The sequence below is a fragment of the Sorex fumeus genome, unplaced genomic scaffold (genome assembly GCF_029834395.1).
Source record: "Sorex fumeus unplaced genomic scaffold, SorFum_2.1 ptg000106l, whole genome shotgun sequence".
NCBI lineage: Eukaryota > Metazoa > Chordata > Mammalia > Eulipotyphla > Soricidae > Sorex > Sorex fumeus.
In genome coordinates, this window is record NW_026606163.1 from 4,250,115 (window position 1) to 4,271,060 (window position 20,946).

Consider the following 20,946-nt stretch of genomic DNA (forward strand, 5'->3'; position numbering starts at 1 on the left):
ACAGTGATACAGTGATAGCACAGTTGATAGGGCGTTTGCCTTGCACGCAACTGACCTGGGTTCGATTCCTCCGTCCATCTCGGAAAGCCCGGCAAGCTACTCAGAGTATCCCGCCCTCATGGCAGAGCCTGGCAATATCCCCATGGCATATCTGAAATGCCAAAAACAGTAACAACAAGTCTCACAATGGAGAAGTTATTGGTGCCCACTTGAGCAAATCGATGAACAATGGGAGGACAGTGCTACAGTGCAATTTAATATTTGATGGCGATATTAAATGTTAGATTGAAATGTACAGCAAAATAGCTGGCTACTTCTTTTCAACAAGACTGCTTTAAGGGTTTAAGATAACTTTTACCTTATATTTATGTCACATAAAGGAGTAGATTTGGACAGTCCAGGTGGAGGCTAGGGACCAACATGAAACCTGCATTCCTGAAGCTTTCAGAAAACATTGGGCTCTTTCTAGTTCTTAGAGATTTTGAAAATATGTTATTATTTAATTTTTTAACTTTTCTGTGAAGAATTTTAGCATATTGTAAATGTAATGAGTTTGAAACTTTGTGGTTAAATTGCAGGTTTATTTATTTTATTATCATATTGAAAATACTAAAACTTTTATATTCACAACTATTGTGAATTTGGTTTCTAAGATTAAATTGAAGTTTACTGATTAAATATTCTTTTTTGAAAAACTAGGTCATCATGGTTTGAAATTTCATCAATAAATATTTTCTCTTTTGTTTCTGATAGCATTTTTATTTTTGATTGTATCTTCAGATTCTGGATAAATTTTCTGAGATACTTTTGTATTTTAATATGGTATGGAGTGATAGCACAGCGGTAAGGCGTTTGCCTTGCACGCAGCCAACATGGCCGACCCAAGTTCGATTCCTCCGCCCCTCTCGGAGAGCCCGGCAAGCTACCAAGAGTATCTCACCCGCACGGCAGAGCCTGGCAAGCTACACGTGACGTATTCGATATGCCAAACACAGTAACAACAAAGTCTCCAATGGAGACGTTACTGGGCCCGCTCGAGCAAATCGACGAACAACGGGAGGGCCTTTACCTTTTTTTACCTTATGGTATTTGGTGAAGATGATGTTCACTTAAACTTTTTGTAGACTTTGAATGTTTTATTATTATCAACCATTTTTTGACCTGAGAATATTTACAGTGGATGTAATTTTCATTCCTTTAATGCTTACAAGGCAGAGTCTCCTGCCCCCATACCTGGTTGTCCTCATTGGGGCCCCTTGGATGTGGGAGGGTTGAGTTTCCCTCTATGCTCTGAGCCGAGCCCCGGCAGTTGAAGACCTCCGGGACCCAGCCACAGACATGCTGAGACCACTCTCCACATACTAGGACAGGTGTCATTCATGAAGGAATCGGCAGAGAAACCCAGGTGTGCAGAACCTGGGGCTGAGATTTGCAAGGCTGCTCGGTTTGGGACTGGGCCTCCTCCACCCAGATCTCCCATCTTCAAGTGGCTAGACAGTTACACCCACCAACTGCCGTGTAACCCCATCAACAGCCAAGATCCAGAGACTATAAAACCAAGCTCCCAGAAGAGAACAACACAGAACCTCCTGCTTCCGTGCCTGGCAGTCCTCACCGGGGCCCCTTGGAGGGGGGAGGAAGGTTGAGTTTCCCTCTCTGCCCTGAGCAGAGCCCCGGCAGCTGAAGACCTCCGGGACCCAGCCACAGCCATGCTGAGACCACTATCTACACACTAGGACTGGCCTCAAGCATGAAGGAACCGGCAGAGGAACCCAGGTGTGCGGGACCCGGGGCTGAGATCTCCAAGCCTGCTGGTTCGGGACTGGGCCTCCTCCATCTAGATCCCCCATCTTCTAGTAGCTAGACAGTTATACCCACCAACTGTCGTGCAAATCCATCAACAGCCAAGATCCAGAGACTATAAAACCAAGCTCCCGGAAGTGCACGGCTGCATTTGCAACTGTGCAACCTCTTATTGTCTAGTTCTCACTCTCAGAGAACCCAACAGGCTACTGAGAGTCTCTTTCTTGCATGTATGCCTGACTGGGAACACCTGTAAAGGTGGTTAGAGTCTGCCCTAAAAGCCTCCATCCTCTAGGAGAGCCTGGCAAGCTACCGAGAGTATCCCGCCCCAAGGGCGGAACCTGGAAAGCTACCTGTGGCATACTAGATATGCCAAAAACAGTAACAATGATGGTCCTCATTCCCCTGACCTTGAAAGAGCCCCCAATATGTCATCGGGCTACACTAGCACGTGACAGAGATGAATGGAGATGTTTCTGGTGCCCGCTCGAGCAAATCGATGAACAATGGGGTGATAGTGATAGTGATAGAATGCTTACAATGGTCCTAAAATATCATTCTATAGAAGAATAAAAATAACTTGCAAAATATAGAGAAATAAAAAGTATTGATAATGAAATTAAAAATTAAGCTGAAAAAGTTATGGAAACAATAAGAGAAGTGCAAGATACCCAAATATCATGTTTGGTCCATTATCTACTTTCAGCACACATCTCCTATTCCTACCGGTTCCTTAAGCCATCATTTTTTTTCTTTTTTCTTTTATTTATTAATTAAAAAATTTTATTAGTGAAACACCATGAGGTATAGTTGTAGACTTACAAATTTTTGTGCTTGGGTTTCAATTATACAATGATCAAGTACCCATCCCTCCACCAGTGCCCATTTTCTACCACCACAGATCCCAGTATCCCTCCCACCACCCATCCCTCCCATCCCACCCTGCCTCTATGGCAGGGCATTCCCCTTTGTTCTCTCTCTCCTTTTCGGTGCTGTGGTTTGGAAAAGAGGCATTGAGAGGCAATCATGTTTGGTCTACAGTCTACTTTCAGCATGCTTCTCCCATCCTGGGAGGGTACTCCCAACACCATTTATTTGGTGCTCCTTTCACTCTCTGAGCTCCCTTTGCCCCTAGCATGTGTGGCTGGCCTCCAAGCCATGGAGCAAAACTCCTGGTACTAATCTTGGTCACTCTTGGGTGTCAGTCTCCTATTTTGTTACTTTTTGTTCCCCAGATGAATGCAATCTTTCTATGTCTGTCCCTCTCTTTCTGATTCATTTCACTTAACATGGTACTTTCCATGTAGTACCACTTGTATGTAAATTTTATGACTTCATCTTTCCTAACAGCTACATAGTACTCCATTGTGTAGATGTACCAAAGCTTCTTTAACCAGTCATCTGTTCTCGGGCACTCAGGTTTTTTGCAGATTCTGGCTATTGTAAAGAGTGCTGCAATGAGCAAACAAGTGCAGATGTCACTTTGACGATACTTTTTTGCCTTTCTGGGATATATTCCCAGGATTGGTATTGCTGGGTCAAATGGGAGCTCAATTTCTAATTTTTGGAGAATCGTCCATACTGTTTTCCAAAAGTCAAGCCATCATTTTCTTAGTGATCCCTTCTCTATTCCAGCTGTCTTCTCCCCTTTGCTCATGAGGCTGGCTTCCAGCTATGGAGCAAGTTTCCCGTCCCGTGTATCTACTATTCTTAGGTGTCAGCTTCATGTTATGTGGCTTTATACTCCACAAATGAGTGCAGTTCTTCTATGTCTGTCCCTCTCTTTCTGACTCATTTCACTTAGCATGATACTCTCCTTGTCTATCCACTTATTACAAATTTCATGACTTCATCGTTCCTAACAGCTGCATTGCAAGCCATAGTGCCTCAAAGTAGAGAGAGAGTATGGTTAATATTGTCTGCCACGGAGGCATAGGGAGGGTAGGAAAGGAGGGATATACTGAGGATATTGGTGGTGGGGAATGTGCACTGGTGGAGGGATGGGGGTTTGATCATTGTGTGATTGTAACCCAAACATAAAAGCTTGTAACTATCTCACAATGATTCAATAAAATTTAAAAAAAAATCTAACTATGACAGTCAAATATTATTTTTCTCTGGAAGCATTGAGATTACAAAACAAACACTGTAGGAGCTTAATACATGGATTATGTTTTTAATGTTAATAAAATTTTCCCTTAAGTAGTTATGTAACTAATTACATCTTGTTCCTTTGAACCTACATTTCAAACCATCTCTCTATCAATCAAGACAGAATGAATCTTCTAGCAATGTGGAGTTTCTGTCCACATAATTCATTATGATAAAAGAGTTTTATGTTCACATGATTGTATACAGAAAGATAATTCGACATAATAATCCTCATTCAGTATACAAATTTCACAGTTTAAGAAGAAATAATCTTTAATCTGATAAAAAGCAACTATGAAAAAGCAGTGAGATAGTATCGTAAAAATGCTATACTGTAAGAATAATTCTGTACTCAGAAGCTAGAATAATGTACAAAATAATCTAGTAAAGTAAGGGATTCAACAAGATATGGGACCAAAAAAATCACAATAGAAATTACTTTTTAAATTATCCTATTAGTGTTGCTACATTTAAATTTGTATTCAGAGCTTCATATGTATTTTAGCCTCCAATTTAACAGTTTACTTAGAAAAATGTATTCACCCATGTCTGTTTGCGAATACAGAAAAGACTTCTTTTAGCTTATATCATACAGAAATGTTTATCACCAAGGACTGAGCTCACCCTGCTGGCGAAATCGGTCATGTGCACACCCAGACTCCATCATCAGACAAACAGCAGCTTTCATTTGAGAAAATGCAGCCGTTTTGTCAAATGTGGCTTTTTTTGAATGCAGCGGGTGGGGGTGGGATAGTGGTACAGAAGCAGCCCCTGGAATACAGACTTCTGAGTAGACAGATACTTTTTTTACGCTGTTTCTGGACCATTCCTGGTGGTAGTTTGTAATAACAGACTTCATCAGGAAAGTCTTCTTACCTTTCAAGTCTTTTCTAATTTCTTTCTTGTTCTTCTAACCATTTGGAGATACTTGTTATCGTTGTATCTATTACATGTGCCATAAATATGTGTGTAGGCATTTTAATTTTGTCTTTAATAATTTTTATTTATTCCTGGCTTCTCTGGTTTACATGTTTTCCTACACAGAATAAGCCAATTAGTCCTCCACTCTGCCTCTTATTTTGTCTCCAGAAGAGATCCCTGCAGAATTTCATTCCTTTCCACTTGATGACTGATCTACTTCCCAAGTTTTAAAAAGGTTTGTATTGTGACATATATGAAAGAGAAAGTTGGCATCTTTGTTCTTAGTGTGCAGCGATGTTAACTACAGTGATGATACTGTGCAACCTGCTGCCTTCCATCTTCCTCTCCCCTTCCCTCTGCAGGTGGAGACTGCTCTGTAAATAAGCACACGCTCCTCCCTCTTCTCACCAGGAACCTGCAACTCTTCATTCTGTCTTCAAGATTCCAACTCATTAGAGTACCTGTCTAGGCTGAATCAACATAGCATTTCTGTTTCTTGCTGGTTTATTCACTTGGTGGCATATGTTTAGGATTGACCATGTGTCAGAATTTCCTGAAAAACACAGGCTTTTTTTTGGTCTTTTTAATTTTTATTAGTGAAACACCATGAGGTACAGTTGTAGACTTACACATTTTTGTGCTTGGGTTTCAGTTATACAATGATCGAATACCCATCCTTCCACCAGTGCCCATTCTCCACCACAACTGATTCCAGTATCCCTCCCACTCCCCTTACCCTCCATCCCACCCTGCCTCTGTGGCAGGGTATTCCCTTTTGTTCTCTCTCTCCTTTTGGGTGCTGTGGTTTGCAAAAGAGGCATTGAGTGGCAATCATGTTCAGTCTATAGTCCACTCTCAGCATGCATCTTCCATCCTGGGAGGATCCTCCCAACACCCTTGATTTGGTGCTCCCTTCTCTATCTGAGCTGCCTTTTCCCCCAACACGTGTGACTGGCCTCCAAGCCATGGAGTAAACCTCCTGATACTTATCTCAGCTATTCCTGGGTGTTAGTCTCTTATTTTGTTACTCTATGTTCCCCAGATGAATGCAGTCTTTCTATGTCTGTCCCTCTCTTTCTGACTCATTTCGCTTAACATGATACTTTCCATGTAGTACCAATTGTATGTAAATTTCTTGACTTCATCTTTTCTAATAGCTACACAGTACTCCATTGTGTAGATGTACCAAAGTTTATTTAACCAGTCATCTTTCGGGCACTCAGGTTTTTTCCAGGTTCTAGCTATTGTAATCAGCGCTGCAATGAACAAACAAGTGCAGATGTCACTTTGACTATACGTTTTTGCCTCTCTGGGATATATTCCCAGGAGTGGTATTGCTTGGTCAAATGGGATCTCAATTTCTAATTTTTGGAGAATTGTCCGTACTGTTTTCGAAAAGAGTTGAACCAATTGGCATTCCCACCAGAAGTGAAGGAGGGTCCCTTTCTCTCCACATCTGCGCCAACACCGCTTGCTTTTGTTCTTTTGGATGTGGGCCAGTCTCTTTGGTGTGAAATGATATCTCATTGTTATTTTGCTCTGCATCTCCCTGATGATTAATGGTGTAGAGCATTTTCTCATGTGCCTTTTAGCCGTTCGAATTTCTTCTTTGAGAAAGTTTCTGTTCATTTCGTCGCCCCATTTTTGATGGGGTTGGATGTTTTCTTCTTGTGGAAGAGTTAAAGGGGTCAGTGCTTAATGATGTGCCCAGAGGAGGGAGGTGTCTGCAAGTCTCTGGCCATGCCATGACCTGGGGTTACTGTGTCACCTGCTCCGGGCTGCTGTCCTTCCTGCTTTCTCAAGGTCCAGCTCTGTCTCCAGGCTTTTTGTTCCCATTTGACTTGCTTGTGCTTTATTGACTTCTCCACCCAGGAGCCCTTGGGACTAATATTTTCCCCTCTCTCTTTGTTTATGAGCACTGAGACTAGTCATGTGTATGGATTTGGCTTTTTACATAATGAGGTGTTGGTGGTAGGAGTGGGGAGCGGGGGTTGGGTCACACCTGGTGGTGCTTAGGGCGAATTGCTGGCTCTGTGCTCAGGGATCACTCCAGGCAGTGCTCAGGGGGACCATATATGGAGCTGGAGATCAAACTGTGTTCAGCTACACAGCTTTACTCTTGTTATATCTCTCTGAACTTACAAAATTGGGTTTAAGATAAACTGCTCCTTTGTAATTGTAATAGCAAATGAACTTTCCCTGTGTCTGTTTCCGTAAAAATGAAAACTAAGTATTTATTAAGAGGTAAGTAAATTGGTTATTGCTGGAGCATAGTTTTGAGAAAATTAAAAGTGGGGAACACTAGTGAAATTTAAAAAAAATATGACATTTTAGGTGATATGCTTATAATAGTTTTAATACCAGCTATGGTTTTGACATACAGTTAGAACAGTTCCCTGGCCAACAATTGACATGTCCCCACCTCCAGAACCATGTTATACTTTTAGTCCATCCCTTCACTATGCCACCACAACCCTTGCTAGGTAATTGCAGTATTATGCATAGAAGCATACATATTTTAATAACTTTTTGTATCTTGAAATGCTGTAAACTTGTGCCTGTTTCTTGTTTTCACAAAGAGTTTGAAATCAGGTTGAATATGGAAGCTATTTTTTGAAAGTAATTTATTCATATGATGCTTACTTGTATAGCCTTTATGTCTATTACATAGAGTAGGTAGGGGCTGAAGGAGATTTTGTTACTGGGTTTAGGTTTGTAACATTCTTTAACTGTAATGGAATTGGAGAGTTACAGTTAAACCAGAGCCCTTAGGTAAGATTTTCAGTTGTAACTGTAGTCTGACAGTGTATGAGATGAGTTTCTAGTTCTCATCTGACAGGGTAGGAGATAAGTTTCTGTTGTTCTCGGTGAGTTTGTCTTGAGATTTCTCAATTGTGTTAATATTTCAAAGAACTGCCTTCTGTGTCAGCTGAATCATGTCTTTATTTCTTATTTCCTTCATCTACTTTTGATATGGTAGTTCTTCATGGCCTACTTTCTTACTTTTGCTGGGTTCTCCTCAGAAATTCTCCAGAGTCACTCCTGTAGTACTCAGGGCCTCTGGATGGTGCTGGGCACCATGTGGTTGTTAAGGATTAAGCCCAGGCCGTGCCCATACAAGTCATGCCTTCCATCTTGTGTAGCTCACGCCCAGCCCTTTCTCTAGCTTTTAAGGGTAGAAACTTTGGGGATGTATTTGAAGACTTGCCCTTTGGGCTCAGAGAGTCCACAAGTCCCTGGTGGTACTTATTGACTACTCCTGCCTTAGTCTGTGTGTGTTGCTGCTGGCATTTCTGGGGGGCATATGTGGTGCTGGGGGTCAAACTAGGATTGGACATGTGCAAGGCCAGTCTCTTAACCCCTGTGGTATATCTCTACACCTCACTAGAAGTGCATTAATAAGTTTTTTTTTTCCTGGAGAGACTGCATTAATCACACTAATTTGTTTCACATGTTTATGCAACTAAAAATGCTGATTTGAATTTTGTATTCCACATGCCTATGCTTCTTTGGAAGTTTACTGTTTAACTTACAAGTATATTGATGCTTTTCCAACATCTGTCTTTTCCTAATTTCTACTTTAAGCCAGGTTTTTCAGAGGATAAATTTTTGAAATCTTTTCAATCTTGTTACATTTTATCAGCATTCATTATGAGCTTTGGAGAACAAAATCAGTGTTTTTTTTTTTTTTTCCAATCTGAAAGTGCTCTGGGTGTACTGCAATCCATATGATCAGGCATCATTCCTGGTGGAGGTCAGAGCAGCCATACTGTGTATCGGGGATCTAAGCCAGGTCAGCTATCTACAAGGCAAGAATACTTTTGCTGTTCTATCAATCCAGCCCTTGAAGTCAGTATTTATATTGGATTGTTGCTGGGTTTTATGTTCCAAACTAGGCTTCTGCAGCGATCACACATTCAGGACATACCACAATCATTAAGAATGCCAGGATGATCAGCTTTAGGGGAAGGATTAACTCCCTCCACTTATTTAATTGCTTAATGTGCTTAATGAGACAGGAACACTGTATGTAGTAGATGATTCCACAAAAACCTGAGGCCGGGAAAGCAGATCTGCCCGGGAATGAGGCAACCAGGGCGCTCTGCTCTGATGAACTGGACTCGGGGTTGTGGCTCCAGGCAGATTTCCTTAGAGCCCTGCAGAAGCAGCTCCAGAGCCTACAAACAGTTCGGGGAGTTCCCAGGGAGTGAGGGACCCTCTTGGGCCTCACCCCTGTACATCATCAGCAAGATTGGACCAGGAGAGCCAGGGTGGAAGCTTGGCCCCGAGAGAAGGGGCCGGGACCATCTCAATGTAGGCCACTGCTCTCCTTTAGAGGCCAGACAGAGTGCAGGGGTTCAGGGACAAGGGGTCGCGCCAGGGGTCCCAGGACTTTGTAAGGGGCCAGATGCAGGCAAGCAGCGAGGATGCTGCCCGCAGCGCCCCCGGCGGCCATCAGTGGTACAGCGGGGGCGGCGCCCAGCGGTACCCCTGATGTCACACTGCTGCTTTGTTACATGGAAAGTGCATCCACCTATATAACCTTGGACCTCAGCGCAGGGGCCTCAGAGACTTTCTGCGCTCTTTGCCTTCAACCTTTGAGAAATGTTCGACGCTTGCGTGCCTAAACTTAAGAACTGGAGGCGTTGGATCCGGCCCTTAGTGCTGATCCTCTATCTGCTGGCCGTGGTCGTGACCATCCCCCTGGGTGTGTGGCACCTGCAGAAGCTGGAAGTCAGTATCCACACCAAGGTGTGGTTTATCCCCGGGATCTTTGTGCTGTTCACCATCCCCGTGACCTTCTGGGAGATTCTGCAGCACTTGGTGCACTACACGAGGCCCGAACTCCAGAAGCCCATCATTAAGATCCTCTGCATGGTGCCCGTGTACAGCATAGACAGCTGGGTGGCTCTGAAGTACCCGTCCATCGCCATCTACGTGGACACCATGCGGGAGTGTTACGAAGCGTATGTCCTCTACAACTTTATGAACTTCCTATTCAACTACTTGAAGAGCCAGTACCCCGACCTGGAAGCTATGATAGAAGGCAAAGAGAAGACGCAGCCCCCCATACCTTTCTGCTGCTGCCCGCCCTGCCCCGTGGGAGAGGTGTTGCTGTACCAGTGCAAGCTGGGAGTGCTGCAGTACATCGTGATCAGACTGATCACCACCTACGCCGCCGTGATCTGTGAGATATTCGAGGTGTACAGTGAAGGAATCTTCAACTTGCACAGAGCCTGGGTGTACTTGGTCATCATCAACAACGTGTCCCAGTCCTTTGCCGTGTATAGCCTCCTGCTATTTTGTAAAGCCCTGAAAGAGGAGCTGAGGCCCATCCAGGCAATGGGAAAGTTCCTTTGTGTGAAGCTTGTCGTTTTTGTCACATTCTGGCAAGCAGTGTTGATTGCTTTGCTGGTGCAGTTTGGTGTAATTTCCAAGAACTCCACCTGGGAGTGGCAGACAGAAGAGACAGTGGCCACGGGGCTGCAGGACTTCATCATCTGCATAGAAATGTTCATTGCCGCCATAGTGCACCACTACACCTTCTCTTATACCCCTTATATGGGAGAAGAAGAACGAGGAACATGTTGCTCTTTGTTCCTAGAAATATGGGATGTCTCTGACATCAAAAGTGACATTTCTAAGCAGGCCAAGAACATTAGCAAAACGTTAAGGGGGAATCCAAAAAGTAAAAGTGTTCCAATGGACGAAGATGAGCAATTCAACCTGTTGTCTTCATCACCAGACACTTCAGTCACTTCAGTCACTTCTTCCACATCACTGCCACACATTGGTAGTCACCAAGAGCTTGAAGAAGTTCTGGTAGAATAGAATGTGCCTAGTACAGTTACATATACGTAAGTCATGTAAAATGACACAGAAGAACACATGGAAGAAGCTGAGACTTCAGAATCCATAATCCATAATCCATAATCCAGTGCTGTACTCAATCCTTTTTATTTCTCTGTGTTCCTCTTTCTTCCCTTCTTCATTTCCTCCTACCGTACTCCCCTCTCCCTTTCTCCTTTTTCTTTTATTCTTTTTCCTCCCTCCCATCCTAGGGCAATGCAGAGGACCATCGCTTGGACAGCCAATCTATGGAGAAGACATCAGACATAAGGACGTTCGGTCCAGGTACAAATTCCAGTTTTGCACAGACTCATTAGGCTCACCTTGACCTGCCTCCAGTGAGGCTCCCACAATCCCACAGGCAGAGAGGGAGTGTCCCAGTGTCTGCCCACAGGAACTGAGGGGGGGTGTTTTCTTTCTTTCTTTTCCTCCTTCCTTCCTTCTCCCTCCCTCCCTCCCTCCCTCCCTCCCTCCCTCCCTCCTTCCCTCCTTACCTCCCTTCCTCCCTCCATTCCGCCCTCCCTCCGTCCCCTCCTCCTATCCTTTGATTCCTTCCTTCTTCCCTCCCTCCCTCCCTCCCTCCCTCCGTCCCCTCCTCCTATCCTTTGATTCCTTCCTTCTTCCCTCCCTCCCTCCCTCCCTCCCTCCCTCCCCTCCTTCCCTCCTTCCCTCCCTCCTTCCCTCCCTTCCTCCCTCCCTCCCTCCCTCCCTCCCTCCCTACGTCCCCTCCTCCTATCCTTCCTTTGTTCCTTCCTTCCCTCCCTCCTTCCCTCCTTCCCTGCATCCTTCCCTCCCTTCCTCCCACCCTCCCCTCCTTCCCTCCCTCCTCCCTCCCTCCTTCCCTCCCTTCCTCCCTTTCTCCCTCCCTCCCTCACTTCCTTCCTTCCTTCCTTCCTTCCTTCCTCCCTCCTTCCCTCCCTCCCCTCCTATCCTTCCTTTGTTCCTTCCTTCCCTCCCTCCTTCCCTTCTTCCCTCCCTCCTTCCCTTCCTCCCTTCCTCCCTTCCTCCCTCCCTCCCTTCTTTCCTTCCTTCCTTCCTTCCTTCCTTCCTTCCTTCCTCCCTCCCTCCCTCCCTCCCCTCCTTCTATCCTTCCTTTGTTCCTTCCTTCCTCCCTCCCTCCCTCCCCTCCTTCGATCCTTCCTTTGTTCCTTCCTTCCCTCCCTCCTTCCTCCCTCCCTCCCTCCCTCTCTCCCTTCCTTCCTTCCTTCCTTCCTTCCTTCCTTCCTTTATTCCTTCCTTCCTCCCTCTCTCCCTCCCACCTGGCTCCCTCCCTCCCCTCCCTCTTATCCTTCCTTTGTTCCTTCCTTCCCTCCTTCCTTCCTCCCTCTCTCCCTCCCCCTCTCTCCCTCCCACCCTCCCTCCTCCCTCCCTCCCTCCCTCCCTTCCTTCCTTCCTTCCTTCCTTCCTTCCTTCCTTCCTTCCTTTTTTCCTTCCTTCCTTCCTCTCTCCCTCCCCCCTTGCTCCCTCCCTCCCCTCCCTCTTATCTTTCCTTTGTTCCTTCCCTCCTTCCTTCCTCCCTCTCTCCCTCCCCCTCCCTCCCTCCCTCCCTCCTTCCCTCTTTCCTTCCTTCCTTCCTTCCTCCCTCTCTCCCTCCCCCTTCCTCCTTCCATTCCTTCCCTCCTTCTGTCCTTCCTTTGTCCCTTCCCTTCCACCCTCCCTCCTTCCTCCCACTTAAGAAAGCATTTTATCAAAGACTATTTTTACTGTTATTGATATAGTAATTTTAAATATTTTTAAATTTTTAAATTTATTTATTACTTATTTGTGGTGTTGAATCATTATATGGACCCCAGCCATGTAAGACATGGGCTTGAGCACCGAGCCAACTGCTTGTTCTGATATTTTAGTTTTATATTGTCTATGCATAAAATAAATTTAAGGTTATAATTTTTTCTAGACCTAAAGATAATACAGAATGCATTTGGGTATTTGATGCATGTAATAAATGTGTGAACATTTTGTTTTCATAGGCAGCAAGTATTCAGCGTATCTTTCTGAATCTCTAGATGTTGATTGAATATTATCCACACTCGATAACAGCTAAATTTTTATAAGAGCAACAGTATGTATCATTTATTGAAAACTTCAATGGAAAAACAGTTCTATACTTTCTTTTTGTGAAATATTTGTGTAGGTCATTGTGTCTATATGAATAGCTTGAGAAACTATACATGTATAGCAAGTAGAATAAAGCTCTGTATACACATTTCTTCATAAATAGTCTAATTGATTTTTTCCTTTTCAGATAGACTGTACAAATTATACCCTAGCTGAAAAGTACCTCTAAAAAAATGTCATTCAACTGATTAAGGTATGAATAAATATCTTTAAAATGAAGTGTAAATATAAATTCTAATTATAAATGTAATATCCTTCAAAATAAAATAATATAAATTATAGATTTATACCACAATGTACAGTAATTTATAGGGAGCAGAAAAACACATACTTGTTGACCCATTACTAAAATTAGGTGAATTTTTATTCCTTGGAATTCATTTGCATGCCAAAGCATTCACGAGCACAAGAATTAGGTTTAATATTTTTTTTTATACAGTTGGAGGAAAGAACAGCTTCACTGTATTTTGTGGATACTAAGACAAAGACATCATTAAAAATTTTGTATGTTTCCTTAAATCACAGCATTAGGATATTTACCAGTAAATTAATACATTTTGTCTCTGGTCTTGTATACAATTGAATTCAGAATTTTGTAACCTAGATTAATATTTAGAAATGCATCATATTACCAGGTTAAACTTGAAACTAATAGTAAAAGATGGTCAATACTCCTAAAGAAAATAAAACTTTTATCATATAATTTATTTCTTTAATTATTCAACTTAATTTGACTTTGGGACACATCCCTGGCATTCCCTAAGGCCTGCATCTGGCTCATGACTCAGGCACGTTCCCAGGCACTTGGGGGTTGTGGAACTGGGAATGGATTGAACCTGGGCTAATTGCATGCAAGACTTGTGTTCTAGACCTTTGAGTCATCTCCGCCTGGCATATCAGTTCTTCCAGTTGAAGACTGTAACATACAAGTACTTGCTTTGTGTTAAAAGCCATGAATTTAATAATATTTTAGATTACAAAAATAAGTCGTAATCTTGCATATTTTAGCAGAATTATCAAGTTTACAGATCATTACTGAGGATAAGAAACAACATTTCTGAAATTAAGATTGAAGGTAATAAAGTCTCAGACAAGCAAGCTGAGCACTGTTCAGGGAGAGACAAGGCATACAATCACCCTTTCATTCTCCTAGGACTGCACTCTGAGTAGTCATGAGGCTGTTAGTAATGGAAATTACTGCAAAGCTGTAAATATTCTTGTTTTGGATTCTGATAGAAGAGCCATGTACATAAAGGTATGAACCTTTTTTCATGAATGGCACATTTGAGGAATAGCTTCTCTGTTGACCGGTGATCCTGGCCATAACCCTTGCTTCAAGTTTCCTGGAAACTCATTCCAGGTCACCCTGCCAGTCAGGTGCAGTGGCCCTGGGTACCTGGTCTGTAGACACAGAGAGCTGCAGGCCTTGGGAGTGTGGTGTGTCTCTGGTTCTCTCCTCCTGTAACACATCACACACACACACACACACACACACACACACACACACACACACACATGCTCACACACACATACACACACATATAAATTTGAATGAATTTGATAATGGACAGTTGTTGGGACTAAGTATTTAGCTTAGATTGTCCTTAGATTTGAGTTAAACCTAATTATCTCATGGTGCTGGGAGTGGGCATGGGTCTTGGGCCACACCTGCTGATGCTTTTGGCTTACTCCTGGCTCTGTGCTCAGGAATTACTACTGCAGGGGATAAGGATCGGGAGGGGATGTGGAATTGTGGATCAAACTGGATTCAGCTTTACAACCTTACCCTTATCTTAGCTCTCTGACCATAGATAACTGGGTTTAAGGTAAACTGCTCTGTTGGTTACCATTAGCAAATGAACTTGTCTTGGGTTTTGTTTTAAAAATTAGGATGAAATATCTGGGGAACATAAAGTAACAAAATAGGAGACTAACACCCAAGAATGGCCGAGATTAGTACCAGGAAGTTTACTCCATGGCTTGGAGGCCAACCACACATGCTAGGGGAAAAGGGAGCTCAGATAGAGAAGGGAATGCCAAATAAAGGTATTGGGAGGATCCTCCCAGGATGGGAGAAGCATGCTGAAAGTAGACTATAGACTAAACATGATTGTCACCCATTGCCTCTTTTGCAAATTACAACACCCAATAAGAGAGAGAGAACAAAAGGGAATGCCCTGCCACAGAGGCAGGGTGGGATGAGGGGATGGGGGTGGGAGGGATACTGGGATCCGTGGTGGTGGGAAATGGGCACTGGTGGAGGGATGGGTATTTGATCACTGTATAATTGAAACGCAAGCACAAAAATATGTAAGTCTGCAACTGTACCTCATGATGTCTCACTATAAAATAAATAAATAAATAAATAAATAAATAAAATTAACACACACACAAAAAAGATAATGCAAAAAAATTAGGATGAAGGGTAGTTTAGGTGTCATGCTTACATTAGTGTTACTACTATTTATAGTTTTGCTGTACAGTTTGAACAGATCCACTGATACCAGGTGCCCAGTACTCTCCTCCAGGGTCCTTGGGATACTTTAGTCCATCCTTACATCCCTCTTCACTTTGCTTGATAATTGCTTGGTAAATTATATATAATATTTGTGTGTACTATAGCACTGTAGCACTGTCCTCCCATTGTTCATCGATTTGCTCAAGGGGGTCCAGTAACGTCTCCATTGTGAGACTTGGGCTGGAGCGATAGCACATCAGATAGGGCGTTTGCCTTGCAAGCGGCTGACCAGGCCGACCCGAGTTCGATTCCTCCGCCCCTCTGGGAGAGCCCGGCAAGCTATCGAGAGTATCTCACCCACACAGCAAAGCCTGGCAAGCTCCTCGTGATGTATTTGATATGCCAAACACAGTAACAAGTCTCACATATGAACTATAATTGTTATACAATTGCTTATATAAATATATTTTATTATATTATGATTATATATAATAATTACCTTGTTTGGTAATTATATATGTTTTTGACTTGATATTTTGAGATACTGTGAACCTTGCACTGCATTTTTTCAGTTTGGCTGGCAAGATCTGAAATCAGATTGCATAGATGAGATATTTTAAGGAATGTGTTCATGTGGCATACTTGTATAACTATTATAAGTTTTTAATTAATTGACTAGTGACAGAAGAATCCTTTGTTCCTGGATATTTTGTTACTCAGTGTATGCTTGCAACATTCACTGACTTCCATAGAACTGGACTGTTACAGCTAATTTGACCTAGTATTTGGATAAGATTTCACTTTGTAGTCGAGTCTGATGCTCTGCATAGGATATGTAAATGTTTCACTTACTTTTTCTTGGGAAGCTTTGCTTGAGATTTCTCCAGTTAATTAAAATCTTTCAGAAAATAAATTTCTGTCAGTTGAATTTTATTTTCATGTGTTCTCATATTTATTTTCTTCTTTCATCTCACTTTAGATTTAGTAGTTCTTACTGACTTACTTTCTTACTTTTGGTGAGTTTCTCCCCAGCAATGCTCAAGGACAATTCCTGGCAGAGCTTAGGGCTATTGGGCTTGTGCTGGGTTTTAGGGCTTGAACTGGGACCCTGCCCATATGGGGAGTGCCCCCCACCACATGGAACTTGCTCCTAGCTCTTTTCCTAGTATTGGAAGTTAAAAATTTGGGTAATTTATTAGAAAACTTGTTCTTTGGGTGAAGACAGTCCTCCAGTCCCTCATGGTACATAGGGACTACTCCAGGCTTTGTATAGGGGTGCTGTTTCTTGCATTTCTAGGGGGCATATGTGGTGCTGGGGATGGAACTAGGGTGGTGCTCATGGAGTCCAACTTCTTAACCTCTGTGCTATCTCTGTGCCCCTATGTTTTCAAATTGAAGCATTTGCTTTTCTGGCACGTGTGTTATAGTCAAATCTCATTTTGTTGATTGTTTTTTGTTCCTATTTTCTTGGGTATGATAATTATTGCTTGAATGTCAGATATTTGTACAAGAAAGAGACATGGATGTGACTGACTTTTATCTAAAATGGTTCTTTTTTTCTGACAGGTTATTAATATGAGAATTTTGAGTCATTTCAAGTTATCTGCTGAATATTTTCTTCTTAACGATGCACTTCAGAGAGAGGACATATACAAAACTGATGATGTACCAGAAACTAAATTGATATTATCTAACCATGCTGAGAAGCAATTAAGAAATAGCTAATGAAGATTTTGGTGCCTTTCTTTCATTTATAAAAGATGACTGATTTTTATAAATTGCATTTATTTATTGATGTATGGGACTCAGCTGCTCTTTCAGTAATGGGTAAACTTATTCATAAAGAGCTTTGAACATTGTTGATGATTACCAAGTGTGTCCAAGAATTGGACAAGCTGAAAAGTTCCTTCATGATAGACATGGAGCACAGCTCACAGATGCGCTGATGGTGGCAGTCGTGGGTCCTACCTCTCTGTCCTGCAGCATGGCCAGCTTGCACCAGAGCAGCGGGATCTCTGGAGCGCTCAGAGATAGAGGCACTGCCCACTCTCTCATCTTCTGGGATGTGCTCACACACCGCGTTGGGTTATGGTGAGCTGCAGGGCAGTGGGGGCCTGTGCTTCTCTGTCCTTCCAGGATGGCTTCCCGGTCAGGGTATTGGCTTTTCAGGATGTTGGCCAGGAAGTTCATAAAGTTGTAGGTGACTAAGGCTTCATAACAGTCTAGGAAGTTGTCAACTGTACGGTTATAGTAGGATATTCCAGTTATCTAATTTGTAAACAGCACTTCCCAGAGGTCCCTGTTGATGGGCTTCTGGAGCTCAGTCACCACGCAATGCATCCAGAGGAACCCAGGATAGTGAATAGTACATCCCTCTTTGGTGTGTATTTCCAGCTTCAGTAGCTGCTACACAAAACTGGTCTTGATGTCAGCTGGGAGATTATACCTGAAGGGTGTGTCAGTGTGCAGAGTTTAGGAACAGTGAAGCTGGGCCCCTTGAAAATGAGAAGGTCAGATGTTGCAAATATCCTTAGCTATTCTTGCAAGCAAGAGTTGAGGTCCCCTCTACCTATTTCCCATGGAAATCCAGACCCAAACTGCAGTAAAAAATCTTGGGTCATTGGGTTCTATCAACAACAACAACAACAACAACAACAAAAGAAATAATAAAAGGCAGGGTCTGGTGTATGTTGCCTCTTGTTTTATTTTTATCTCACTTATTCTTAGTCAAAATTCTGAGAAGCAGTTAAGAAGCAACTCGGAGAATTTGATTCATTATTTGTAAATCATAACTGTCATCAATGTCATCCCATTGATCATCGAATTACTCGAGGAGGCACCAGTAACGTCTCTATTCCTCCCAGGACTGAGATTTTAGCAGCCTCTTCTTACACATCTTTTCCCAACGATTGGAGGCTCTTTCAGGGTCAGAGGATTGAAACCTGTTGTCGTTACTGTATTTGGCACATTGAATATGCCACAGGGAGCTTGCCAGGCTCTGCCCATGTGGTCAGGATACTCTTGGTAAATTGCTGGGCTCTCCAAGAGGCATATATTTATATATTTCTTTCTATGATTATATTTTTCTTTCTGTGATTAATATATTTCTTTCATAGAAAGAAATATTTGTAAATAAATTATATTTATTACTTGAAGGATGAGACTTAGCTCACCCTTAAATAATTCACAAAAAAACTTTGACAAGTGTGTCCACTAATTGGACAAGCCAAATGTCCCTTCGTGGTAAACATGGAGCAAGGTTCACAGAAGCAAAGGTGATGGCAGTGACGTAACTGACCATTGTGTCACAGGAAATCTGACAGGTCTGGTCACAGACCATGGTGAGCAGTACAAGCTTTCCCTAGATGAGCCATGCCTTGCTGTGCATGTGGAGTCCCAGCTTCTCTAGCTGCCACACACAGAGGGATACGGCCAACAATAAGGCTACGATGATGGTCAGTGCTAGAGGCATAATTAACACCCTCCACTTACTGCACAAAGAAAAGGTTTCTTGGCATCACTGGTTTTGCCTCAGCACACCCATACCCTCTCTCAGGGCTGAAACACTTGCCAACTCCTGCCAACTCTACTTTCTTTTCTAAGTCATGCCTCAGGCAGCAACCAAGCAGCCTCTTCCCCACCCCACCCCACCCCCAGCTCTGCAGCAGGTGCTCCTGCCCCCTGGGCCTGCATCACTGTGCAATGTGTCTGCACCTCCCTCCCCACTCAGTTCCTGTGGGCAGACATGGGCACAGGATACAACTCATGAACCTCTGGGTACTTAGGCAAGTGCAGTACTGGAACACGTACTGGATGCTGAAGGGGACACGTTCTTCCATGTATTCAGTGGTGTCACTTTACATGTCCTTCGGTATCTCAGTAACTGTACTTGGTATAGATTGCAGTGTCAGAGTGTGTCCAAGCCTTTGTAGTTACCACGGGGACAGTGATGAGAAATCATGGAAAGTGTGACTGGTGATGAAGACGAGTATATGTGATCATGATCATCCTCACCCGTTGGGACGCTTTTATTCTTTGATTGTCCTCTCCAGTTTTTCTAGTGGATTTTGCCTGTGTGTATGGACAAGCAGCTTGTCACAAACAAGGGCATGACAATGACTGGACAACAGGGGGCATGCTAGGAACAGGATACAGCATCTCCAGCTCTTGTAGGGACCCGAACATGTGCCAAGCAACTTTCCACAAAAAATAATTGCAGCTCTGTGGAGCACCAGAGCACGAAGGGAATCTGAGGGTTGCACAGCTGTGCTGGGGTCTGCTGGGATGAACACCATCCCACCTGAAAGAGGAAATTGAGGATATCCTTGTACCAGGATGTACCTAATCCCTCCATGTGTTTTGAATGTACATAATACCTCCATGTGCTTTGAATGTACCTAATCCCTCCATGTGCTTTGAAGCTGTGAATTAAGCCCTGTATGCATGAGGCTTTAGACCTGGCTCTACCATATAAGCCATGTTGAGTCCACACATGTAAATGGAAACATGCTTCTCTCTCATCTTTTAAATGTAGACTGTATTTTTGGTCAGATTTCTATAACCGTTTTCCTCGCATTCCCTAGTCTGCTCTTGAGCACATAACACATTTACCTCGTGTTGCTTTCTCCATCAAAAAGAAGGAATGGCAAATGGAATTATCAAAATATAAAGCAAGAAAAGTCAGTTTGTGGTGACTACTAAATTAACTTATGTAAGGAAATTAAAGTCATTTAATATGGTGCCTATTCTCATTTACATAGACATGTTTTCAATTCTGTCCCCCAAATGCATTGCTTTAAATGTTATTTTGTACTTGGGTCATTGTGGTGATAATTATGTCTTCCCAGGTTTTAGTAAAACTTAAAAGAAATTCCTTGCTAATGTATTTTAGGTTTTACATGTACTTGTTAAAGTCTAACATATGTAAAATTTAATGAGTGAAGAGAACTAAGAAATATAAAGGTGAAAATATGAACAGATCTTTAAATATTTAATATTTAAATTTAAGAAATAAAATATTGATTTTCCATTTAAAAATTACATTACAAATACTGATTGTCTACATTAGCAATTGTAATAAAAATCTCTGGATGTGAAAACAAAACCCAGTAAGACAAAGAACATTCAATATAAATGAGTTTATTCTGGAAGCTGCATAAAATCCCTTAGCAAGCTTAGAGTAAACAGACGTTTCTGAATCTAATAGAGGGTAAATCTAAGCACCATGAGATCATATCCAATGTCATGTGCTGGGAAGTTTGTCCTGTCCTTAAAAGAAGCTTCTTTCATGCTTCTTATAAAACTGATTTCAAGGCTATGAATTCTTCAAGTTGTTTACTGTCCCTGAAGCTTTGCATTATTCCTTCAAATATGACTGATAATCTAGAATATGAAGTATTCTTGGTGAGTTGTACATTTTTTTCCAGATATTTATCAGCTCTTTAAGTGAATTTTAACTTGAATGCTTATGTGGGTGTGTTAGGGTATGTTCAACAAAGTACTAGCAAAGTCTCTCTAGAGAGGCGCACTTTTTTTTGTTTATTTTTATTCTTATTTATTTATCAAGCTACCGAGAGTATTCGATATGCCAGACACAGTAACAACAAAGTCTCCAATGGAGACGTTACTGGGCCCGCTCAAGCAAA

At 42.6% G+C, this 20,946-nt stretch overlaps 1 protein-coding gene across 2 annotated transcripts in view; it reads right to left on the reverse strand.

Moving 5' to 3' along the window:
• LOC130042618 (probable gluconokinase) overlaps nucleotides 1–20,946 on the reverse strand; it is a 97,278-nt gene that overhangs the window by 11,201 nt on the left and 65,131 nt on the right. Inside the window, exon 5 of one of the 2 annotated variants that reach the window (XM_056134772.1) lies at nucleotides 72–151. The exons of the other annotated variant lie outside the window; for it this stretch is intronic. Within the exon in view, the coding sequence (XP_055990747.1) occupies nucleotides 97–151 (55 nt within the window). The 3' untranslated portion in view covers nucleotides 72–96. Of the gene's footprint in view, nucleotides 1–71; nucleotides 152–20,946 lie in introns of those variants that run through there. 2 annotated transcript variants of the gene reach the window in all.